At 37.3% G+C, this 24,270-nt stretch overlaps 1 protein-coding gene across 4 annotated transcripts in view; it reads right to left on the minus strand.

Moving 5' to 3' along the window:
* Positions 1 to 24,270, minus strand: part of PLCE1 (phospholipase C epsilon 1) — a 169,598-nt gene that overhangs the window by 126,949 nt on the left and 18,379 nt on the right. For all 4 annotated transcript variants that reach the window (XM_064463805.1, XM_064463808.1, XM_064463806.1 and 1 more), the window contains exon 2: positions 14,040 to 15,625. In XM_064463805.1, coding sequence (XP_064319875.1) covers positions 14,040 to 15,215 — 1,176 coding nt within the window. In that variant the 5' untranslated portion in view covers positions 15,216 to 15,625. The remainder of the gene's footprint in view (positions 1 to 14,039; positions 15,626 to 24,270) is intronic.

Here is a 24,270-nt window from a genome sequence, read left to right on the forward strand (position 1 = left end):
TCAGATCATTTGCATCTGTCCATGGTATTTGGCTAAGACGAAGGCACCATGTTTGACATTTTGTCAACAGCTGGTTGGACAGTAGCAACTTGCAACAATTAGCAAACAGGCCAGCCTTTGAACTAGGGATCTACAAGGTCGCACGGTCCTAGAGCTGTTTGATTCAAGCAAGTCCTACGATCAAACTTGGCTCAGGCAGGAAACGCAAAATAGAGTTTCTTATATACCCTTACCTAGGTCTTTTGTTAATAAATGCAGAGGATCAACAGCTGGACCATGTGTGTTAACATACATACTAATAAGGATAACCTCTACAGAAGAGCAGATGAAAGGTAAAATCAGGTAATGTTCTTCGATATGGAGATGTTTTGTGCTAGAGAAAAACTGGTATCAGTAACTTTTTTACAGTGCTTGCTTGCCTATACAAGCTAAAAATTAGAAAAGTACAATAATTAAAATTGCACAATGTTCAGTGGCAACAACACTCTGCCATCTTACAAAAACAGTGTGGTTTCAAACTTCCAGTTAATAAATTGTCAGTGCATAATCTATTTTCTGTTTTATGGACCTGTCTTCTAGGGAAAAAAAAAAAAACATGATGAGGCAAATATCTAGAAGAAAAAGAATACTGCTTTCAATATTATGCAATATTGATGAACCTATTTGAGAAAAATACACCCAAACTACTTATTTTCCCACAATGGTAACCTTGACAATTCACTAAGAAGTTGTTTCCCAGTCTTAAGGGGTCTTGAAGATATTAACGTCATAACATTTTGGCCTAACAACATGGCAAGGGCTTTTTCAGAAATAAATAGCTGGAAAACATGAACTTTTCTACCATCCTGCAGGCATACTGTGCCATCCAGCCCCTGCTCACCTAGCAGCTGCAGCTGCCCAGTACAGCTGTGGGATCCCCTCACAAGCAGCTGGAGCTGACACAGGCACAAACAGCCCAGACAGAAGCTCTAGGACGTGATTCAGGACAAGCCTAAGAGATAAGCAGCTCCAGTGTGTTAATAGGAGCAGCAGAGTTTCCTTCTCCCCCCTTTCTATCTGGACATACAATGGCGGATGTGGAGAGTGTGTGAGCCCCTGCAATAACTCTGCCGAGGTCCGCAAAGTTTCAGCAAACCATAGTTTTAGTGGGGTTGGACCCTGGGCTCAAACGCCCTCAGGCTACTCATAGCACTGAAAGAAATCAGCATGCCTGACAAGGGGACCATAGCAAAGGCGGCAGCACTTTTAAGATCTGAAGTTGAAAGTTCCCTGCACTGCAGGTTGCAGGGCAGAGGAGAGGGAGGCAATGAAACAGGACATTTGGACATGGCTGGGGCAGCGGCATCAGGCTACAGGATGATGATGCAATGCTTATGGGGCTTTTCATTTTAATTTCTTTCTTTTTTTTTTTTAATTACATTTAATGTCAACTCTTTCTTCTATTCTCCAAAAAATGAAACCAACTTATGGTCTAGATTGTCTTAGATTTGGGCCAACATAGCATTTATCAACAGAACACAAGGCAAATAATCTCATCTCAGTCAAAAACTACAAAAAACTGATCCAGCCAAATCATGGACCCAGTCATGGGTTTCGAAGCTGTGGTGCACATGCTGTTAACGATACACAAATGTCACCTAAGCAACCAGACAACTTTTCTGCCGTGCGCACATGTTAAGTACTGCTGCTACCATGATAATGGTAATACATGAGCAAGATAAATTTGGGAGTTCTGCCCCTCCTCTCTGGAAGAGAGGTGGAGGTGGAAGTCTAAGTCTCTGGAAAGCACAGAGTCTCAAGTTATCAACAGTAGTGTTGAATTTTCTGATTTGCCTCACCTTAATCTTCGAAGAAACTTAGTCTAAGCTTTCCAAAATTAAGTTTCATTCTATTTCATTATTTAATTTCGTTTGTTGCCCAGATAAGAATTTGACACTTATTTTTGTCAAGCCTGAGACTCGGTATCTCTGCTTGCAGATTTGAATTTTTTGAACCAACAACCCATTTTAAAAAGGCGTGTTATTGTCATCCAATACTTTCCATGGCAGAAAATATTCCTGGGAAAAAAAAAAAAACAACCAAAAAAAACCCTATAAAATATCATCTAATTAAAAACCAAAGAAGCTAGCAAAATAGCCCAACTACTGAGCCTTGCCACACATGCTTGGCCTTGTCATACCAAGCCTTGCCAGAATGCCTCAGTTCATAATGGTTCAGAAACCAAATGATGACTAATAATCTCTCTCAAGGTTCTTTTAATTTTCTTCATTTTTCTACTTGAAAGCGTAACCTTTGTACATAACAATCATGATAGTACTAGCACTGGTTTACATACGTTTTAGTTCCACAGAAAAACAGCAAAACCTGTAGCAGTTCTGGCTAGGTTTGGAAAGAAGATTTTGTTGGTTTTTGCTCTCTATATTTTTAAAGTTCCAGAACTCAAAGAACTCTTTGTCAACTATCTCTTTTATTTTCCTTCCAAGTTTTTCATAGAACATTGGCTCCTTTTCACAAGTTCTTTCAGTTAACTACCTTTCATATCTCATTAGCAAACTCTACCCAGTACTGTTAAATCAATTTCCACTTCTTTTACTTAATGAAAAGGGTTTTTTTAGTTTTTTGTTCTCTTGTATCCACTGAGTCACAACCACATGGGTATTTCCTGAGAATGTGCTTTCATCTTGGCTGTTGTTTTCCTTGTGTTTCTTTGCAGACTGGAGAAATTTAAATTAAGCAAGGATCAGAGGAATCCTGGTCATTACTGCCTAGTATAAATACTAATTAGCAAATACTTCTTTTTTCCTGACAATTTTACAATAGGACAAAAGTTACAACTGTACTATTATCTATGACACTTTGATGAGATGGACATTTAACTTCAGCCAAAAATATCAGCTCTTTTGAAGAGTCATTTTCAGTGTAATACTACAACCAAGTGCATATCAATAGTCCAATGTGAAGTTTAAATGCTGTTTACTAAGCCTTCACTGGAAAAAAAAAATCCCCAAAAAGAACATGGAAAGGAAGAGGACCAAAGACAAGCTAAAACCAAAATATAGAATATATAAATGGTACAGATGCTACACATAAACTTGTATGACCTGAAAGCAGCTGGACATAAGGCTAATAGAACCAGGAGCGCCCATTAAGACCCCACAATTGCGTGAAGAAGGAACTTCAGCCTTAACTTTTAGATTCAGCTTAAGAGTAAAGTGTGAATACTATGGAAAAATACTGTCTAGAGGTAGAGAACTAGAGGGAGACATATTAGGAAGTTGGATAAAGGAGGCTACCTAAAGACCACCAGTCTAGCAAATACTAAGCAAGCTGAAGGTAAATTCAAGAATGGCACTAGGGAACATGAACAGCTACTGATAGGTTTGAAGTAAAAAGAGCAAAACTAGTTAGGAGGAGTTAAAATTTAAAAATAGCATTATTTTCAAGGCAGGGAGGGGAACACTCCCCCCTTCCCCTCACAGAATTTAATGAGAAACCCCATGGAGACTTCCAAGGTCAGGAAGCCTAGAAAGAGAGACATCTACCAAAAGGAACCTGGGGAGAAAGAGCCTGGAAAAGCCATAGGGAAATGAGGGCAATGCAAGCTGCAGGGGCGAGTCTTTTTCAAACAGCAACTGACGGACCATACCCTTCAGTAAATGCTATTAAGTCTGGCATCTGCAGAAGTCTGCAGGGCCCTAAAAATGGTATGGGATAAGGCCTATAAATAGGTAAAGATTAAAAAAAAATAATTGAGGGATACAGCACCTTCTCCAGGGGAGCAAATGCATGCTCTAAGGTTCTGGAGCTGGGATCTTCACCACAGATAAAACCCCAGCTCTTCCTCTGCTACTTGGTGATAAGAAACTCAGTGACCTAACAAGTAAGGAATATTTAACGCCCTGCATCCAAGGAGGATCACTGGCCATGGGAGCTGACATGTTATCAACTGTCTCTGTGTGCTTTTCCATCATGCCAGAGAGTGCAGACTAAATAATGTCTGACCACTTAGATCACAGGGACGACTGAGGCAGAGCAAGAGACAGGTGATGCTGGATTCCACAGAACAGCCTGCTACATTAGGATAAAAAAAAGAAGGGGCAACAAGCGATCCTTCCACAATACTACATAGTGAGAACCTGAATTCTGAAGACAGAGGGCAATATTTTCATTACTATCTACGTAAACACCTTTTGGGTTAGTAAATAACTCATTTAAAGGTCCTGAAGAAACATGTCTGAAGCCAGGACAAAATGTAGCTGCTATCTGTGTGGATGTGGAGTAAGTTCAGTGCATAAGCCAGTCCTAACAGACAGGCAATATACCAACTCTTCCCCGTCTTCCCTGGTAAAACTGCCCTGCTTTATTCTGCAAAAATACAGATACAAATTCAGTTCTAAAATTCCAAAATAGTTTGTATGATTACAAAAACCAACACTTCCCCTAACCACACCAGTCCAAAAACTAGAGGGGGAGGTTGAACAGGACAAATATGATGTAATGGTCAGGTCATTATGTAAATCACAGATCAGATAAATCAAAATATTCTCATAGGAACACCAAAACTTGGAACTGCTTAAAAAATTCTGTCACACACACCCAAATTCCCCACACAAAGCTTCACCCTGGTGTTTCCGATGCTGGATTAATTTTCATCTATCAAAAGAACTCCTTGTGTAGCAACAGCTTTGTAATCTAGAAAAGATCTAGCTACAGCAAACAATACTTCATCTTCTGAATTACACCATAATTTTACTTGTAGTGGTGTCCAACTTCTATGTTTTAATCTTCCATCATTTTATAAAGGTAGTTTTAATACTGAAACAAACAGTGACACATTTATCTCCTCAGCAGCTAAACCACTGGGCCACTGGGAGAAAAAACAGGAAACAGCTGTTCAAAGCTGAAGTGTGATGAGGAAAGTGTTCAAAACTGAAAAAAATTACTCAAAACTGATCATCATTTACAAAGGCTGGATTTGCAGTTTTTCCAAACCAACAGCAAAGAAACTCTGTGCAAGCAAAACTAAATATGCAACAATTCACAAATGCCTGCTAAAGATGAAAGCCTACAGAACTTTGCTCAAAGGAAGCATTCAAATTTTTATAGAAGTCCATCTCCAACCTGTTGGCTAAAGGGAAAAAAAGGAAAGAAACAAAAAACCTTCTGTTTCTGGACTGCCAGAAAATAAGAAAATTAATATGCTGCTGTTTTAAATATGATCCATGTTATATTTCCTGCATGTTGGTAACATCTACTTATATTTCTACAGCCTCAACCTGCTGAGTTGGTGTTAATCAACCAAAGCTTCCTTTATCCTTTATGCGACAAATCAATAGATGGCAATGAAATCTTCATGCAGCAGAAGATTTTGCACTCCTGTAGTTCTCCCTGACTGTATTTTATGTATTTTAAGTAAGGTAAGTTTCAAAAGGACACATAGGTGAGCCAGAATACAAGTTAATTTCATAAAAGGGAAATATTCTGAATGTTGATGAAATAATATTTTTCCCTTTAAAATATATAATACGCTTACACACACAAGCCACCTAGTGCAACCCCAAGACTGTAAACAGCAGACAGGAAGTCCAATGTTATGGTTCCCATGGCAACCATAACGTGCCTATATAAAAGTAAAATATCTTACACATGCACAGGGTCAGAACTATAATGGCCTCAAGTTTGTAGCATGATGCTTTAAGTCTACAAAGTTACTCAAGATAAATTCCTAATTTAAAACAGAGAAGACTGATGAGAGTTTTCTCTCAGGGGTCTTTTTCTTGATCCAACTCACAATCATGTTTAGAACAATTCTCCACGGCTCAGATACATTCTTATGTGTTTGCTGAAAGATAAACTACTCAGAATTATCATTCAGACCTTTATTCAGCCTAGAAGCATTTCAGTGGTGATTGGCTACATATATTACAAAAAAAAAACAAAACCACCACACACAAAAAAAACCAAACCACCACATCTTGTTTTTCCTTTGCTCTTGTGCATGTAACTCTAAAATTACCAAATATTAACAGTTGGAACTGGTGGGAAAATGTTTTTCTCCCCCACCCCACACCCCCACGGGAAACTTAGGATACGCCTCTTACGCAGACTCCAGTGCAGCACACAGCTACTAAGCCTGCTGAGATAAAAGTTAGCCACAGCATACGAAGACTTTTTGGGAGAAGTTTATCTTCTCCAAAACCCGAGTACGCTCGCTAACAACTAGCTGCTTCTAAGTCTATAGAGCAGATGAGATCATCACTTGTTTGTAAAACCGCTAGGACAACAGATTCAAGTCCCAGAGTAGGGCGTCCAAGGAGTGTGGTAACATGAACAGTAAGTAACAGCTTATGCAATGAAGGGTACTGAAGGAAGTTTTATATATCAGGTTAATGACCCCACCTGAATTAATGTATTACACATATTTATATAGACAATAATTTTAGTTTAAAACTATAGTTTTAAAACTGCTTAATATAAGTTTTGCATATGTCTCTTTATTAAAATGTTTGATGTAAAATTACGGTTCCCATGAAGCCAATAGCTCCACGTTGCACGTGCTTTTTTTTCTCCCTCCAAGTAACATTATCCAAATGGGAGATTTTAAATAGATTACAATATGACCAGGATTTCACCCATTCTCCAATACTTGAAGGGAACTCTCAAACACTTTAAGAACTAAGACTGCTGTAACATGAAACTAGAGCAGCTAATAATACATCCTTTGTTTTCCCTACACTTTACTAATGAAAGTCTGTATCTGTCGTGATTTTTGAAAACAATTTTCACAGCATCAGGAGAATAAAATAAAAATAATCATGAAGAGTACATAAGAAGCACTTTTAATCATCCTAAATGAAGCTCACATTATTTTACTGTGGATTCCAAGTCCAAATATTCACAAGAGCCAACAGGCATTACAGTTACTGGAAAAGCTAAGGGGGGGTGGGGAAGAAAACATTTTCTGCTTTCACAAGAGTTAATTAGACTATTTGGAGTCCTGCAACAAGTGCATGTGCTGATTTCAAGATAAAACCACACTTTTTCATTACTGTTGCATGTTCCCATACTATGTCAGCAAACTTATCTTTAGGTATCTATTTTTGATTATTTGCTATACTAAAGAAATCTTAAGTTTTTAAAGTATTATAATTCCAGAGATGAAAAGACTCTTCTGACCTTCGTACAAATGGGAAGACAAGAATATTATCTGTTGGTAAGAACGATCACAAGCCAACCCAACATGTTTTTCTCTCTCATACTCAGCTTGGGGATTGATGAATACATCTCAAAACTGAGTCTTCAATCTCAGTTCAAAAATTATCATATCTGGTTACAATTCAGAACATTTTAAAAATGGATACTTTCACACAATTTGTGGGACAATATGTGCACTGCCCAATACATTTGCTTTGCAGGTAAGGAAACGCTTCTAACGAAATAATTTCACTCTAAAATTATGAGGAGAATTAAAAAAAAAAAGTTGTTATAAATGCCAGGGCTGAATGTTTATGTTTCCAAGGCTGCCCCACTTCCGACATTCCTGATGAAAGCTGTATGCTGTCACACTGCCCTGAGTCACGCTGCTTCCAACTGCTGCACTGATGTAATTAGCTTTGGTTGGTGTGGGAGCACCCTCAGAAGTCTCCTGTCCCTTGATACTCCAGCTCATATGTACTTGGACGGTACCTAACAGCTGTATTATGCTCAATTATTATTCCTTTTTTTAAGCTGTCACCAGACTGTATTTTCAAGCAAAATTCTTCGTGACCAGAGGCTCATAACCATACTATATCAAATCACTTTTCACAAATAGAGAAACCAAATAGCCTCTTATCTCATGGACAATCCCTTCGATACTGTGGCAAGTATAATTTTACAGTAGAGGTTTTTCCTGTAAGTCCTTCTTGAAATTTCATACCGATAAGATGTATGCCTACCAATTATTGTCAAGCCAAGCTTATCCCATTTTAGAAAACATTCCTTTTAACAGATCCTGAAAGACTGTAGAAAAGCAAGGCAAATTAAAACATATATGAAATCTCATCAATTCAGGTTTTAATTATTCACCCACCAACAGAGTGGTCTTTATACAGCGCAGCTTTTATTCACTCATATGAGAGTAAACAACCCACACTTTTCAACAGTTCATACAGGTAATGGAGATAATTTAGCTTCAACTGAGAAAGAATTTAGAAGAGTGTCCAACTCTAACACTCTAAAATGAACTCTTTAATGTGCTGCAGGGAGATTTTCTAAAACAGATCTTCATGCTTCTTTACAGTTAATGAACAGTCACTAGAAGGAAAGTCAGAAAATGTGGAAAAACTGAAGGCATAATATAGTGCTCTTGCCAAGACTCCCACACTATTGGCTCCGAGTACCTAAGTGTGCTCACAGCTAAAACTTATTGTTCATAATTTGGCCCAAAATTGTTACAGCTATGAGGCAACTACAAAATAATACAAAGTATTAAGAGATTTATCTCTGATTCTATCACACATTATGGTAATAAAACTGACTACTTCTACAGACAGAGGGTAAATTTTCTATTTTTAACACTAGCCTTTAAAACTGGAGTAACTCAACCCAAAGCAAATATAAGTATAGAGCTTCATTTAACAAAGTTCAATTTATTTTTACAGCACTTACTGAAGGGAAAACATAATTTCATGCCTATTTGGCTTCTCTTTTGCTTCCCTGGTTTTTTTCCAAATACTCAATTTTGCTCATGCACTTTTTTCTTCAAGCAAAAGACTGCAACTCTTATGCAAAGAACCAAGAAACACTGGGTCCAGGTAAAACAAAACCCAGCTCATCCATACCTACTCACCTCTTTAACATGTGAATATAAACCTTTATGCCTAAAAACATGACAACATTAGTAACAGGCAGAATACTCATGCACAGTCAGATAAAAACACCTTATCGTTAGAGTGGAGAACTCCAACCACTTGCAGATTATTTGCTTTATGTCATTTTTTTTTTCCTGTAAATCCCTCTCAGAGCATCGGACTAGAAATTTTATTTCAAAGCTGAAAACCAAAAAATCTCAAACCCCAAATCTGTCTGCAATCCACAATATAGAATAGCAAACTATCTTTTCTTTTGTTTGTTTTTTTTAAATAAAAGTACAAGCATAGCATGACCTTTAGCATAAAGAGCAGTCTTACATTTCACGTACGCATGCAAAACTGGGAGGGAAGAGAGTAAAAGACCATTTAGAGAATTCCATCTTTTAAAATACGGAGCAAGAACAAGACACCTGTGGGAAAAACCACATAATCCTAACAGAAAGATGGTATCACTGCAAATCTAGACCTGAAATTCCTACAGAAACCACTAAAAAGAACTGAGAAGTGAAAGCCTGTAAGAATTTAATTTTTTTAGGCTGCTTCATGGGTTGCGAATCTCACAGTGTTTAGCAGAATAACTTCACTAGTAAGACTCCTATTGCCAGGTGATTTCATGTGGCCACTCCAACAAGCTTTGTGTCTGTTCTACCAAATCACATCAGTCATCTGAGTGAAACACAGCACACACACAAGAAGTCTTATGCTTATTATTATTATCATTAGCACAGAGGGTAAGTCAAATTTATATATATAGTTAGTGCAGAACTATTCAGAATGTATTCAGAATTAATAATCAATTCTGAACCAGATAAGATTCAGACAAATACCATCTATTAAACAGAAAACCACTTGTGCCTGGGTCTGTTTCTTTAAAAATATTATCCAAGATGACTATTTTAGATATCACATTAATAAAACAGGATAGTAGAAATTTTTTAGCTCCGAATCTTTTTTCCCCTCCTTAACTATGTTAACAGATGCCACCAAGTGACTATAGCTCAACTTAATGGAAATCGAGAAATCTTAATGGAAGACTCCTTAAATTAGCAATGCATAATCAAAAATCCTTGCATTACATTGATTTTACACATGAAGCATAAAAACACTACGGGATACTACATGGAAAAAATAAATACCTGATGCTAACAGATGCTAAACTACTATACCAAATTATTAAACTAATTATGAAACACTCCTGCAAGATAAATCTATAATAAAATCATTATTCTATCTGGAAACAAATGTGGGGGCAATTAAGGGTTGGGGTTTTTTTAATTGTTACTTTATTGCTATTTGGCATTTCAGTAGCACCTTATCAGCTATGAAGAGTGAAAGATATTAGTATGCAAACTTCTATCTGAGCAAAGTTAAGAAAACCAGCAGAATTCTTGCCTCTTAAAGCTCAAACTACAAGCATCGGGAATGTAATGACACAGGAAAGATAGTACTGATGCCTAAAAAATAAGCTTAACTAAAGAATTCAGCTATATGCATTGCAACTATGTTGTTGCAGCTGTCATCTGGAGATCTTGAGGTCACTTACCTGGTTTAGGAGGATCACTCCACAGTAGCCTAGAGAGCTGCTCAAGTTTAATATCTTGGTCAATGGTGGACCTGGCTACTTTTGTCATGTTGCATTGCCGCTACTGCAGACACACCACCATACCAGGAAGAAAAAGCTTACTTCCGCGCTATGAACCTAACATCTCACAGACAGAGATGGTGCAATGATTCCAGAAACTCTGACTTCAATTAGTCAGGTTGCTAACATGATGCAGCTGAGCTGAACCCAAGTAGTGGATACATTCATAGAATCATAGAACGGTTTGGGTTGGAATGGACCTTAATGATCACCTAGTTCCAACCCCCCTGCCATGGGCAGGGACACCCGCCACTAGACCGGGTTGCTCAAAGCCCAGTCCAACCTGGCCTTGAACACTTCCAGGGATGGAGCATCCGCAACTTCTCTGGGCAATTGTTCCAATGCCTCACCATCCTCTTAGTAAAGAATTTCTTCCTTATATCTAAGCTAAATCTACCCTCTTTCAGTTTAAAGCCATCACCCCTTGTGCCAGGTCAACAGCAAAGCTTGCACTCTCATTATTTGTTTCTGTGGCAAATCCTTTGCATTTGTGACATCTTTAATATGTACCAATATGACGGGCTTGCACTGTTCCAACAAGGACAAGCAAATTTCTCATGAACAGACACAACAGCCATGTTACATGCATCCCTCTGATAAGGGCGAGTACTGCACTGTATATAACTGCAAAAACTACATGCAAAATTAGAAAAAATATTCAACATAAAAATCTTCTCTCTTCATACAACACGTTATTAAATCCAGAGCAGAAGAGTCTAAAATATACATATAAAGCACCTATAAACAGTAATCATGTGCTACATTTAAAAAATACATAGTTTCGTGTGTGTATATATATAATCCAAAGCCTCGGCCCCACCTTCCTATGTAGCAAAAGAAAAAAAATTATTCAGCAAGACAACAGTTCAGTGCCTTTCCTTTATTAGCGCTAGAATTTTTATGTAAGGGATATGCACAAATGAGACCCACATTTTCCTACTTAAAACATAAAGGTCTCTATTGTTCCATGTTACACCAGTACTGCTACAAAAACTTAATTTCTCCAACTTTTTTTTCCCCCTTGAAGAACAGAACTACTGTTCACTTAGCTGTTCCAAACAGAATGCATGCTCAAAGGGTGAGATAAGGGGAAAGAAAGAACAAATTACCACATTCATTTACTACTTTCTCCTTCTTCCTTTGATTATTAGCATGAAAGCTTCCTACAAATGCTCATAATTAATTATTTTAACCAGTGCATATGTTCAGCAGGTCCATATATGTCATATTCAGAGTTAATTTCTATGTTTGTGTAAAAACCATCTACACTGCTAATAATATAAGCCATAAACACAGAAAATATTATTGCAGAAATATTTTTTGACATGAAAATAACAAAAATAACGCTAAGAATGCTTGATGCATAATATACATAAAGAGATTAAATAAAGAGGTTGATAAGGAAAATATCTGTAGTCATCATTTGGAAGAAGAAAGACTTAGTAACATGCAGTTTTAAGCCTTTTCCGACCATGATAAAACATTCTATGTATTGTAGTTACCCAGAGTGCTTTACTGTGCCTGTTATTTTTCATTTGTAGACAGAACTTTTCCTATATAAATAATTATTCAGTTGGTATTTATTACATTTATTTCTGAGTTTCTATATGTATTACAAAAAAAAAAAATCTTCAAATTAAAGCCCTCACACCCCAAAATGCTGTACATTCAGTACTATGCAGCAGCAGCAGAACGTGGTGAAGCAGGCATGCAAGGAACTCAATTTAAATTGGAAATGCCCAATGAAGAAACCTAAACACATCCTTCCCTTTTCATACCTATATAAACAAAAATTACGCTAGACCTCAGCTACAAAATATTCTCCTTTTTCTCCCCCAAAAAAAGGTTATAACGATAATACAAATGTGCTGAGCAGACATCATATTAGGTAAATACGTAGCTCATACTCATCCCTTCATGGGAGCACGACCATGCACTACGCAGGGCATGTGCTGTACCAGCAAGTTGGTGCTTCCACTGACTAGGATAGTGTATCTCATGATAACGAACAGCACCACCAAGCTTTGTAACCAGTACAAAAACCTGACATATGCTTGTTCATAGAACTCTGCAATCAACAATTTAAACAGAAAAACTACCAGTTTCTAAAAGGATACGGGGATATTACTGGAGGGCACAACCGCCATGGAGCTCCTGAGCCACCAAGTCCACTCTTCTGTTATCACTGACAAAATTTCATATAATCCATTTCATCAATTGTACAGTTGGACTCAATGACCTTAAAGGTCTTTTCCAACCTAAATGATTCTATGATTCTATATAAGTAAGTTTTCCTCCATTTCAGTCCTACTGAAAGCTGTTGCAGAGCATGAACACTACGTGCTAGAAACTTCTTCAGTTTTCAACCTACATTTATTCAGGACCAGTTTATAGGCATAGCTTATCCGGCCACACTCTCCTTTACTTTCCCCTCCCTAGAGGCTGTTCACACATTTTACCAGAGGAAAACCACACCTCCTTTTTTTGCTAAGCTCAGTAAACCTCTCCTCTCTTAACTCTTCTTGAAAGAGTTTCTCTTGCTGTGACCATCCTGCTGGCCTGCCTTTCTCAGTACACACTTCTCAGATGAATCCTTGAGAACCAGTGGTCAAAATTTTTTACATATTCCATAGACAACTATTCTAATTTTTACTGTCACACAAAATCTTTTACTACTTAAAATAATTCATTACGGATGTGCTATGTCATTTCTACAATAATTAATGCATTCATTATTTCATTCTAAACTTAGAATTTTTTGTATTATCTAATTTCAGAGAATACAAATCAGGGCAATATCAGCACATAAATATACATTATTTAACTACTAGATAATTTTTTTTAACTCTTTGCAAGTGTAGAAGCATTATAAATATCAGTAACTTAGGGGAAATACTATGCTTTCTTTTTTAGATCAACAAAATTTTTCACTGTGATCTAATACTGCCACTTGCCATCTTCTACAGTTTATTCCATGGAATTATTATATCATTAATACACCCATCAAATGTTTATATACACATATATGCTATATGCATTCATCTATGTATATATATGATATATTAATACAGCTATTTTTACATACATGTAGAAATTTAAATGCATATTGTATACATTTCCTGTTTAAAATATAAATATCTAAAATGTGTATATATTTTTAATAGGTATATTACATTCTTATATATAAATAAATCATATCAGGGTATAAATTTATACATACATCTACATATAAATATGTATCTAAAAGCATTAATATATATGTATATACATGCATATGCATAGATTTTATACAGATATAAAACTATACATTTTACCCCAAGCCTATTTCAAATCAAGATGAGTTTTGAAGGATAAGAATACATTCTTCTAAAAAGCAGTGTTCAGCATGAGGTACAACGTGGGTAAATGAAGTACCCTATTCAGCGTTCCTACGTGTTTACTAGTTGAAGCTGGATTTTTAAATGAAAATGTCATTAGGGTATCAAAACTTAAAAAAAAACAACACTCAGCACCAAACAAACAAAACAACACTATCAAGAGCTTACCTCATACCACAAAGACTTCTCAAGAAAGGAATTGAATTCCCATTTTATTAAGGACTGAATTATAGTTAGCTGTTCTGTGGTAATCCTGGAAAGCTTCAAGCCACTGCTGTTTCTCCTTTGCTCAACGTAATTCCAAGCAAAGGTTCCTATGTGCCCTGAAGGTAAAGTCCTAACAATTGCTCTCGTTCCAGTATAAACTGATTTTTTAACCTCTTTATCATTTTTACAGAAACGTCTTATTAATAAAGTAGAACGTTCTTTTTTGTTTCTAAAAAAATCCTCTTCCATCTCTTCTTCACAGTTATCAAAATGGCTCAGAAAGGGCTTTGAGGGCATTCTTCCAGTAAAGTTATTTCCACAGAAGTTGTGACCTAAGCATGCCACTTTAACCTTTCGCGGTGCTCTTTCCAGACATAGATACTTATCCCTTAAAGTGTCTTCATACAACTGCTGCCCATTTTCATTCTCACAATTATCTGTCAACTCCAATAGTCTGCAAGTGCTGGATGGGGAACCAGTGGTGTTACCATTGCCAACACTTACTGGCTGCAAGCAGTCATCCAAAATGAAGCTGCTGTGTAAACTGCACAAAGCCTTTGATATATTCCTTTCACTAGCACAATGAAAGTGAAAAAAGGCCACTTTATCAGTATCACTGCTATCATTCTTATCTATTGCTGTTTGGCTTCTTACCGAAGGTCCATTCATTTTCAACTGAATTTCAGCAAGCATGGCTCTTTCCAGTGAAACAGGAATTCCAGTTTCCAGGCATGCCTCTCTCCCTGCTAAAGGATCATGAGATTTATACAACTGGCTGCATGGGATATTGCTCTTGTAGTTTTTCTGTACAATGTTACAGTTAATATTAAGAAATTCCACTGAATCAGGTATGGAGCTGTTTCTCTCCCAGAATTTTTCATTACTATTGTCATTAGTCAGTTGTTCTTTCGCCAGAGAGAATATTTTGGGCACAGAGCCCTGAAGACTTTCTTCTTCAAGTCTGTGTAAGTATGAGAGAGCATGTGTGGTTTGCCTTCCCGGACTGGCAGTATGTCTTTTTATAACACTGGTGTCCAAAGCATTTTCAGTATTTTCATCTCCAGCTGACTGAGCAGGTATCACTTTACCCTGTACCACAGAGACGAGAACAGACGCTGTCATTTCCTCAGAGGTCATCTTGACACAGTCTTTAGTTGTTAGTTTTGTGCTGGGGATGGAGGGGAGCGTTGTCTACCAATCCTCAGACCATGATTTCAGTGTAATAAAAGATTCAGTGCTAAATAATCAGGGAACACATAGTAAAATATACATTGACTACTTGTCTTTTTGAACTGGGTTTTTAAAAAAAACAATTTTTTGACTGTTGGGCTACTAGGCTTTCCCAGCCTTGGATTACTGGCATGAAATACAAACATATTTAAGCCAGCTTCTTATTGCGATGTAGCCATTCACCTTGTCTCTTCCCACAATTAATTCTTCTATCATACGTAGCACACACACTGTTGCCTCAGGTTGCAGAAGACAACCAAACACATAACCCATGTCAAAGATGCATCTCGCCATAGAGCGTCCAAGAAGTTGGTCTTCTGTAAAGAGAAGAAACAAATATAGATATTGAACAGAATCCATGGCACAAAATCTACCACCACAACTACAAGAGAAGAATTTTTTTAATGTGAAGAGAAGGAACACCAGACAACAGAAGTTAATTATACTGAGACCTAGAGCATTTCAAAATACAGGCTTACATCTGTAAAGTCTCGCTTTACAATGTGGGGAAATCACAGTCATGTTTTACATATTTAAATAGCTGTCTTCATTTGGAAAGGTACGTCACTGCAGAAGACTAATTTTACTGAAGCTGTAACACTGAAATTGAACATACAAGATACATACAAAGAGAAAAAAGGAAATGTCCTTCCTATAGTTCTTCTGACTCATAGCCAGGATAAGTTACATTATGAAGAACAAAATAGTTTTTAAACCTACACTGTTTTTAAAACTAATTATTTTCCTGTTCAGAACTGAACTGCATCACAACTACAATTGTTTTGGTGTTATATGGTTTTTGTTTTCAGTAACCTTTATGTTGTTACCCTGCATGCATGACAAAAACACAATATTTCTGCCAGAAGTGACTGAAAAAGCATCAAGGCAGAGCAAAGATTAAAGTATTATCAGTAAAATTTTTGACCCCTTTATTTACATGCCTTGAGCTAGAAAGTTAAGCTGCTCTTCAACTTTGCCATTAATTCTCAGTTTCTTTCCTGCAAATAGCATGGTACAAGTAAATCTTGGAAGCAGAAAATAAGAGGCTACAGATAGTTCAACAAAAGAAACAGAAGAACAAAAGAGACAGACCCAGATAAATCATGGTGAATTAGAATTAAACAACTCTATGCTTATATTTCAATTTATCATATTTAATGTTTTAAAACTGTAAGTGCATTATTAAAAAGGTGGAAAACACAGAAACTTATATGAAGGACTAAGTCTACTAAAACTGTCTAAATTCTACAGAAACAAGAAAAAAAAATGACTGGTACTTGAGTGGCAAAATTTATCACATAACTGAGGCAAATCACTGGCTAGGTACAACAGCTACAGATTACTTAAGTGATCAATCAAATGTTGAACCATCTACATAAGCAGAAAGGACCACCTTCAAGTCAGTTCGTGCAGTTTAGGTAATTAAATCATCTGTAGCTGATAAAACAACTAGGAATGATGGGGGGCGGGGAGAGGGGGGGATAAAATTCAGGAAAGCTTAATAATTAATTTGAAGTGTAAAATATATTTTGAAACTCTTCTCAAGTAACTATGATTAACGATATTGTTTTAAATCATTTTAGAGTGTCAGCTTTCATTTTTATTCATTACTAATCTTCATCCAAAAGCAGTTTGGCACAAATCAAAATGTAAAACACATTCTTTAGTTAACAGGATATTTCATATCCTATTTTCTCACACAATGAAATGCACAAGTCTAACTAAATGTATAATTTTTCATGCAGGCTCATCAAAAAGGAAAAACAAATTTAAGAAAAGTCACATTTCACTACAAATCCATGGCTTAAAAGTTTGCTAGCCAGTGAACAGCATTCTTTTTTCAGATACTAAGTGCAGTAAAGGCATGACAAACAAAATTGCAATTTAATCACAGAATCATAAAATCATTAAGGTTGGAAAAGACATCTAGGATCATCAAGTCCAACCGCCAACCCAACACCCCCAGGCCTCCTAAACCATGCCCTGAAGTGCCACGTCTACATGTTTTTTGAACACTGCGCCAGGGATGGCGACTCCCCCACCTCTCTGGGCAGCCTGTTCCAATGCCTGACCACTCTTTCAGTAAAGACATTTTTCCTAATATCCAATCTAAACCTCCCCTGATGCAGCTTGAGGCCATAAATACTATAAATATTTAAATATTTCAACCAAGATTTCATTCTTTGGTTTAACAACAGAAGGGTGCGGGGCGCCTAAGGGAAAGTGTCAGAGACAGAACAGAGAGCCACAGATTTTACCTTCTCCATGCATTACAAAATGCACGTGCATGCCAGAGCAGCCACAAGCACGTGAAGTTGGGAAACTTGTATCCTCCGTAAGAGAGAGATTTAGGACCAGAAAGGAAAATAAAAGCTACAGTTCATAGAATAGCTGTGTAGAAAGAGATAGCAGTAGTTGGATAGAGTGGCAGGAACAGGACTTAAACTGGGGTCATGTTACCAACACAGTTCACAGAGCACCCTATAAAATACTGTGACAGCACAACCGTAGAGGAGATCCAATGAGAAACCAACACCCAAGCAATCCCTGATAGTCCCTATATCATTAAATTGTACCCTGAAATTGATTTTAGTTCGTTTTCTTCAGTCTTAATTATTTCCCTTAAAAAAAAAAAAAACACAAAACAACACACTTAAGCACTTAAGTGCACACACACACACACACACACACACACACACACACACACACACAAGTTCCTCAGCCCTTATCTTATTTTACCGTATCCTATCACTCTTCCCTGTCCTTCCTCTTCAAATCCCCAGATAACGGTTTACGTAACTTTTTGCCACTACGCATTTGAAGAAAACTGCAAGCAATCCATCTAGAAATGTTCCCATCTTATTTCTTCTGGCAACCATTCTGCGCCTCTGAGCCCAAATCTACAAATGATAATGCTGATCAGAGGAGAAAGATCTAGGAGGAGCAGATGTTTTTTTCTTGTTCTCTTAAGTTTCTTTGCTGCTCTAATCAACTTTTTTAAAGGTATGAAACACATGTATTTTTAAGACTCTTCAGTACTGATTTTTGAAGTATTTCTCTCATATATCAAAACTCCTCAGTCTACTGATTCATCTTTCCTGTTTGCATCAGAAAAATTCCAGGCAATCCAATGAAAATACAAGCCACCAAAATATATTCATAAATGTACTTCCTATAATATTGCTAAGCCAGGAAGCAAAATTAATTGAATGGGTTTTCACTGTAAAGAATATACTGCTTATTATACTGGTTGCCAAATGAAATTCTTACAAAACATCACCACTCCTCGAGGCAAAAAAGACAACATCATTATGCAACTTCAACATTACACAATGAATTGGAGATCACAAAACTGACCATGTATGTTAACTTGAATTTTTTTACATCATTCTTTATGGAGAAAATTTTAAAACAAAAATTATATCACTGATTTGCTTCTGTAAACAGAAAGCTTCTAAAATCTGAGGTCCATTTACATCTGAGTCTCTGACCACAAAGCTCATTCTGAGGCCAGGACTGCTCTTCCACAGTCTTCCTTCCTTCAACACCATTCACGTATCTCTTTCTTATGCCAAAGTGTCTCCACACATGTCCTCCCCAAACTGCTTCCCCCAGATCTTTTTCTTTTCTCTAGAAATTTTATCTCAAGTCTTCCCCAACAGCGGTTTTGTTGGTCACCTCTTCTCAACTCCAAAGACTACATGCCTGTCCATTTCTCTCTACCAGCATCACTCTTCTCTATCCGTCCGTGCCTATGTTTGAAATCCATCTCATCAAGAATAATGTCTGCTTAAGAAGCTCCCTGTCTAGGTCCAGCTGTTCCCATCCTCTCATGACCATTGCAACTTGATAGGGAACTGATCCATCTCAAGAATTTTTTTGCTCAAGTTACTTCACAGCTAGATCATTTTCCCAATCTAGTTCATACATGGTTGTACTAACACGTGTGCTACAACAGCACAAGGGAGAAAATGAGCAGCAGGGGGAAGGGAGGAAAATGCTGCTTACACTGTTTTACACATTTCTGCAATCTGCAAATGTAATTTGATGTTTCAGCTATGTTAATCTAGCAGGTAGCTGTCACCAAAGCAGGCAGGCTCGCTCCTCCCCCCTCTCTTGACTTTCAGTCCCTGTTTCCCCCATCTCATGCACCTACAGACCATGAGTTCACAGAATTAAGTTGATTCAGCTGGCTGATTTGTCAGGAAACTATTCTTTTCATCCAAATGAACTGACTCACCTTGTGGTCACATGATCGCTACATTCCATGAAAAGAAGATTTTAGGAATGCCTGGTAGGGACCACATGTCTCAGTAGCAGCTTCAGTTTAGATCATGTTTGCTATTACGTCTAAATGCACCCTGAACTAAGAGAAAAGTTACCTAGTGTACAAGTATGCTAAAATCTCATGAAATAGCAAGCAGAAACCATGCTGGTAGAACCTCTGATCTATGGACAACTGCAAAAATATCTGAATCCACGGCTCTGATGAACAGTTGGACAAGGGTTTCACGTGTCCCCCTCTACACTCTTCTCAGTCTCTGCTTCCCACTGTAATCAACAGATTTCAACTCACTGTGCCCAGCAGATTCATTAAACTGTTGGAATTCATTAGACATGTTATGAAGTGCGTTAACGCGGTGTTATAAATGCAATCAAGTGTAAAACTCACAAGCTCAACCAGTATTTTGTAACTTACTGTAAAATTGCATAACTATCACTCCCTGTTGCATCCCTTAGTTGCCTATCTGCATGAGGGTGACCAAAGCCTAAATCCTCATATAAAATCCCCATACAAACATATACATACATTTGCATATAACAACAGTGCTGAAATTACTCAAAAACATATTTATCTTGTTGCACATTCAACTCAAAACTCTGATTCACAGTTAAATCGCTATATAAAAGCCTGTGAAGTAAACAGCTATGCCTGCACTGTATTCAACACATGCTGACATTTTCTGAACCCACTAGATTAGCTGATGAAATCCATTAATAACTACACTGGTTCATTTTACAAGGCTTAAGTTATGTCAGAAATGTAATGTACTCCTGCTATCAGTAAAGGAAAGGAAAAATGTAAGAAACTAGAGCCAGCATTAATGAATCATCCTGGATGCAGAAGTGCGCCAACAAAGACAAAGGAATAGTGAAAATAAACAACCTGGCAACCTTTCAACCCACACATTCACAAAATGCATTAAGTCCGAAAACATGTGACACAAAGCTAATTTGTATCTTTTTTTTCTTTTTCTTTATACTACTGCATACACTTTAAGACTTAAAGTGCAACCCGGTTCTAGTTAGTAACAATTAATAATAATGTTTAATAATTCCTTATTCCCCTATCCACCTGGGATTAAAGTCTACAACAGCCCAGGTAAAACATCCAACATAATCAAAGACTATAAAACTGTATTAATTTAGTATCAGCTTAACCTATAATTCATTACTCAAGCTAATTTCCTTTAGAAGTCAGCAGGAATTCTGCTTCAGAGAAAAAAAAAGTATGCTAAGACTTACACTCTTATTTAGTCTAAGGAAACAGGCTGCCCAGGGAGGCTGCGGGGTCCCTTCCCTGGAGACATTCACCCCCCGCCTGGACGCAGCCCTGTGCCCCTGCTCTGGGGGTGCCTGCTCACGCAGGGGTGGGACGGGGTGAGCTCCAGAGGGCCCTGCCAACCCCCGCCAGTCTGTGATTCTGCAAAAGGCATAGGAAGCATTAGAACTGTCACGCAACGTGTAAGTTACAAAAACTTCCAACTCTAGGAAAAGATGATTAGATAAATATTTGAGGATGCTGGATGGACTATGGGAAGAAGCAGCAACTGTATGAGGGGCAAGTAGTGGATGTGTCTCGTGGTAAAGATGGGGATTAGAGAAGTTGTATGCTGCCAGAGATGCCAAACGCAGTTCAGCACATAGGATGCCCTGGGAGCTTCATGAGGAATTTGGTGAACGCCTGGTAGGGGCCTAGATTATAAGTGCAGAGAATGAGGGGCGCTGACAAACAGATACGTGACATTACAAAACACGTACTGGTGGTTTCTACGGGCAAACTGCTATTGGACTGGGACAGAGGGTAATTCAAGACACCTAAAGGGCAAATGGAGGCAGCCTGACAATCCTCCCTTCTTCCCTGGCTCCGCTGGGACATCATAGCTATTTCTCCAACTTTCATACTACATGCTACATATACATGGTGACTATCTATCCTAAGCAAAAGATGTTTCAGCACACACAAAAAAAACCCCCAACAACCAAATAATTATATTAATTCAAATTAATAAATATTTACACAGCATCTAAGGCATAAGCAATCAGTGATTAAGAGATTGTTGGGAAAGAGTAAACTACAGAAAAATTTGGCACAGTAAGTAGATACAAAACTATTGATCATCTCGCTCACATCACCCCAACAACTGTGTTTAAAGTAGTTCAAGCTTTTAAGGAAACGACTGATTCATGAGCAAAGTTGGTTGTATACTACAACCATACATTTACAATTAAAAAAATTAATGAGCATTTTTTAGTAAACAAGCTACAGTTTGTTCCAGACCAATTCCTTGAAGAGAATAAGGAACCTATATTTATTAACGCCTCTTTATTTTATCCTGTATCATGCACACTATTAGTTTTTCATTACAGTGCCTTATCTCAGGAACAAGCAGATGATCACAGTACAAGAAGAGGACACCAACAGATCATCATCATCAATTTTCTAAACCTTTCTTCTGCCCAGGGAACCACAGGCAAAAAGGAGGAAATAGCCAGACTTTAAAAAAAAAAAAAAAAAAAATCACTCAAGATGTGCACAAACCCTGTTTGAACAGTTGGAAGCAAGTTATAACAACATTTTATTTGGCACAGAGCACCATGCGGAACCTCAGATTTACCACCAGTGTCAGTGTTTCAACAAAAAAAATCTCAAAGAACTACAGTATTTATATATCCTGTCAGGTTAGAGCCTTTTTCTAATTTCTAGAATGCTTATCTAAACACGATCAAGTATTAGATGTCTCAAACTATGCAAACGTCTGCCAGATGGTGAACCCTCTCAACTGCCTCAGCATTCATCACTGCATCAGGCAGAATCTGAAGCTACTGCCAGATACTAGCTCCACTCTTCATTTCTTTACAGAAATTCCTTTTCTGTATGAGGAGACACATTGAGAGAACCCAAGACTGAATGTACCTTACTGTCAGGTGTAGTTCTTTATTTCTTTCTAGATCAAATCTGCAATAAGCTGTTTAAATAAACTTTCTGTTTGGTGGTTACTTGAACTTCATGCTAAGTGACCTATTGTGAAAGCTGTAATTTCATCATCAACACTCAGACGAACAAGTCCTATCTGAGATGCATGGCAACTCTAACCATGAAAGGCAGGATTAGCCTTCTCCATCTTTGAACAAGTACTTCTGGAATAATTTCCTTAACTTTTTGAAAGTTTTTGAAAGAAGAACTATGAAAACAGTCTTAAATGGGTGAGATTTTGGAGCACTGAGTCCATCGTGAAAGGGAATGCAGCAGAATATAAAACAAAAACCTTCAAAGCACAGAATCCAACAAACTTGACACTGGTAAGTAGAAACTCTTGGAAAGATTACAAACTATAAAGGAACACAAAATAATTTACAATTAATAAAAGATTTTATATAAAAGACAAGGACAAACAATACTTATGAAGAAGAAAAAGAAGAAATATAGTAAGAAATAAACATTTTTTAAAAGCAGGTAAAAAGACAAATGGACCAGCACATCAGATCAAGATCTGAGAATTCAAAAAGGAACCATACAAACCATGCAAAAAAAGGACAAGATTAAAAATTAGGTTTGAGGCTTAAGCCAACCTACTGACAGGCTCTAGCCAAAGTAGCTGATCCTTCATTCCCTGTCACCTTCAGTGAGGTATTTTCACCATCTCCCAAACAGGAACTCCTGCAGGGATGGGAGTCAACTCAACCAGAGGAAAACTAATCCAAGAAAAACCAGAGAGTAGTCTTCAGGCAGGATTATCTGATGCCACTCACAAAACTATCATACAAGTTGACAGAGACAGTGCAAGCACAACCCAAGGTGGAGACCAGAGGAAGAATCTAAGACCAGAGTGGAAATGTATCTGCAGCATCCCACCTTGAGACAGCTTTAATGACACATCAAAATACATCCTAAAACTTGATCTATAGGAACATAGACATGTAAGTATCTAAGAGGTTAAAGCAACACAAGTTACAATTAAGAAATAAGGTAAAGCACAACAAAGCAAAGACCACAACAAAAGTTCCATTACTTAAATGGAGTAAGAAATAGTAAGATTGGTACTAGCTGAAATGTTCGACCATTTTTCAGAATTTAGATGTTATCCTCTGCTTCACTGGAATTACTCACATAATTTATTAGTTTCAACACAGCTAGAAAATCATCTTGCTCTGAAGGAGATATGAAAACTCCACTACCAAAAAACAAATATGTACCACTGTGATATTGAAAACGAGGAGCATCAACTCAGTTCCCCAGAGTTAATAACTACAGTTACTAGATGAACAAATTCTTTCTCTGCCCCTTACCACATAATCATCAAATTAGAGCTAGATCTGTTTAAAACTAATAGAAGAACTACACCTCTTAACCACACTCAATTTTTAATCACCAAAATTTCTCTAGTGTGACGGCTGTCAAGATTTAAGGGTACCTGATAATCTAAATGAATGATGTCCTCAAAAGGAAGAGTTTAATTCTAACTTTCTTACAAGGTTACATTTTCACTACAGGAAATTCAGCTGAAAACATAACAGGGAAGATGCATCATAAGCCAGGCAAAACTTTAAAGATTAAGATGTAAGGAATTCCTGTTAGAAGAAATGAAACAAAGACTGTAAATACCTCCAAACAACAAATGAAAACAGGAAATGCTGTTCAGTAAAGCAAAATAAAGTAACCTTCCTGGTCAATGGTGAG

This window comes from Phalacrocorax carbo, chromosome 12, assembly GCF_963921805.1.
Source record: "Phalacrocorax carbo chromosome 12, bPhaCar2.1, whole genome shotgun sequence".
Lineage (NCBI taxonomy): Eukaryota > Metazoa > Chordata > Aves > Suliformes > Phalacrocoracidae > Phalacrocorax > Phalacrocorax carbo.